The 1,047-nt window shown below is 53.3% G+C and overlaps 1 protein-coding gene across 1 annotated transcript; it reads right to left on the bottom strand.

Moving 5' to 3' along the window:
• Positions 1-178: 178 nt before the first annotated feature.
• On the bottom strand, positions 179-854 carry ETH_00040640 (uncharacterized protein; the record flags this gene model as incomplete). The annotated part of the gene is made up of 4 exons (XM_013379774.1): positions 179-231; positions 363-459; positions 671-750; positions 812-854. The coding sequence occupies 4 exons, from the start codon at positions 852-854 to the stop codon at positions 179-181; spliced, it is 273 nt and encodes a 90-aa protein (XP_013235228.1).
• Positions 855-1,047: the final 193 nt, after the last annotated feature.

Raw genomic sequence — 1,047 nt, 5'->3', positions numbered from 1 at the left:
CAAGCTGCTGCTGCCAGCTGCTGCTGCTGCTGCTGCTGCTGCTGCTGCTGGTCAACCTGTAGTTTGCTGCTAAGCAGCTGACTGCAGCAAACGCCCGCTGCCTATTTGGCAGCGCAGATGCAGCCAGCTACACGCCGCAGAACCTAAACCCTAAACCCTAAACCCTAAACCCTAAACCCTAAACTTTAGGCTCACCTTGTTCTTCTTCTGAATCCGAAGAGTCGCCTCCGCCTGCATGAGACAGCTCGGAGCAAGTCGAGGGTTTAGGGTTTGCAATTCGCTGCAGCTGCGCCTGGTGGTGGCCCCAGGCCTTAGCGTTTAGGGTTTAGGGTTTAGGGTTTAGGGTTTAGGGTTTGGCGTACCCGGGGGCCCCTGGGGGCCCTCCTCGCTCTCGTCTTCAGAAGACCCCACAGAACCCTCAGCCTCTTCTTCCGCGCTGCTCTCCGTCTCCGAAAAAATCTGAATCAAAATAAAATAAATTAAATTAAACTAGATTAAAATTAATTTAATTTAATTTAATCAAAATAATATAAAATAAATTGAATTGAATTAATTAAAAGACACAAGGGCTCTGAGAGAACAAGAAGCAGGAGCCGCAGGCAGCAGCAGCAGCAGCAGCAGCAGCAGCAGCAACATCAACCCTAAACCCTAAACCCTAAACCCTCGTCACCTGCAGCTTTTCTTCCGTCTCTTCTCCCTCTTCTTCACTTTCCCACGCGTCGCTCGCTGTGGAGGCCCCCGACTCCTCCTCTGCACACAAACCCTAAACCCTAAACCCTAAACCCTAAACCCCAAACCCTAAACCCCAAACCCTCGATTTTTTTCTGTCCCTTTCTTGTTCTATAGGCCTGCATTATATCACCTTCTTCGTGTCTCCTTTTGGCCTCGGCTGCTGCAGCAGCAGCAGCAGAAACACCGGGGGTCCCTGAACCCCTTTTTTGGGGGCCCCCGCCCTTTTTGGGGCCTCCTGTACCCTTTTTGGGGGGCCCCCCTGCCCCTTTCCCGGGGCCCCTAGGGGCCCCCAGGCCCTGGGGGCCCCCCTCCTCT

Source organism: Eimeria tenella, genomic scaffold (assembly GCF_000499545.2).
Source record: "Eimeria tenella Houghton genomic scaffold, Eth_scaff3943, whole genome shotgun sequence".
NCBI classification, from domain to species: domain Eukaryota; phylum Apicomplexa; class Conoidasida; order Eucoccidiorida; family Eimeriidae; genus Eimeria; species Eimeria tenella.
The sequence above is the reverse complement of the archived record's forward strand: the minus strand, read 5'-3'. Positions and strand labels throughout refer to the sequence as shown.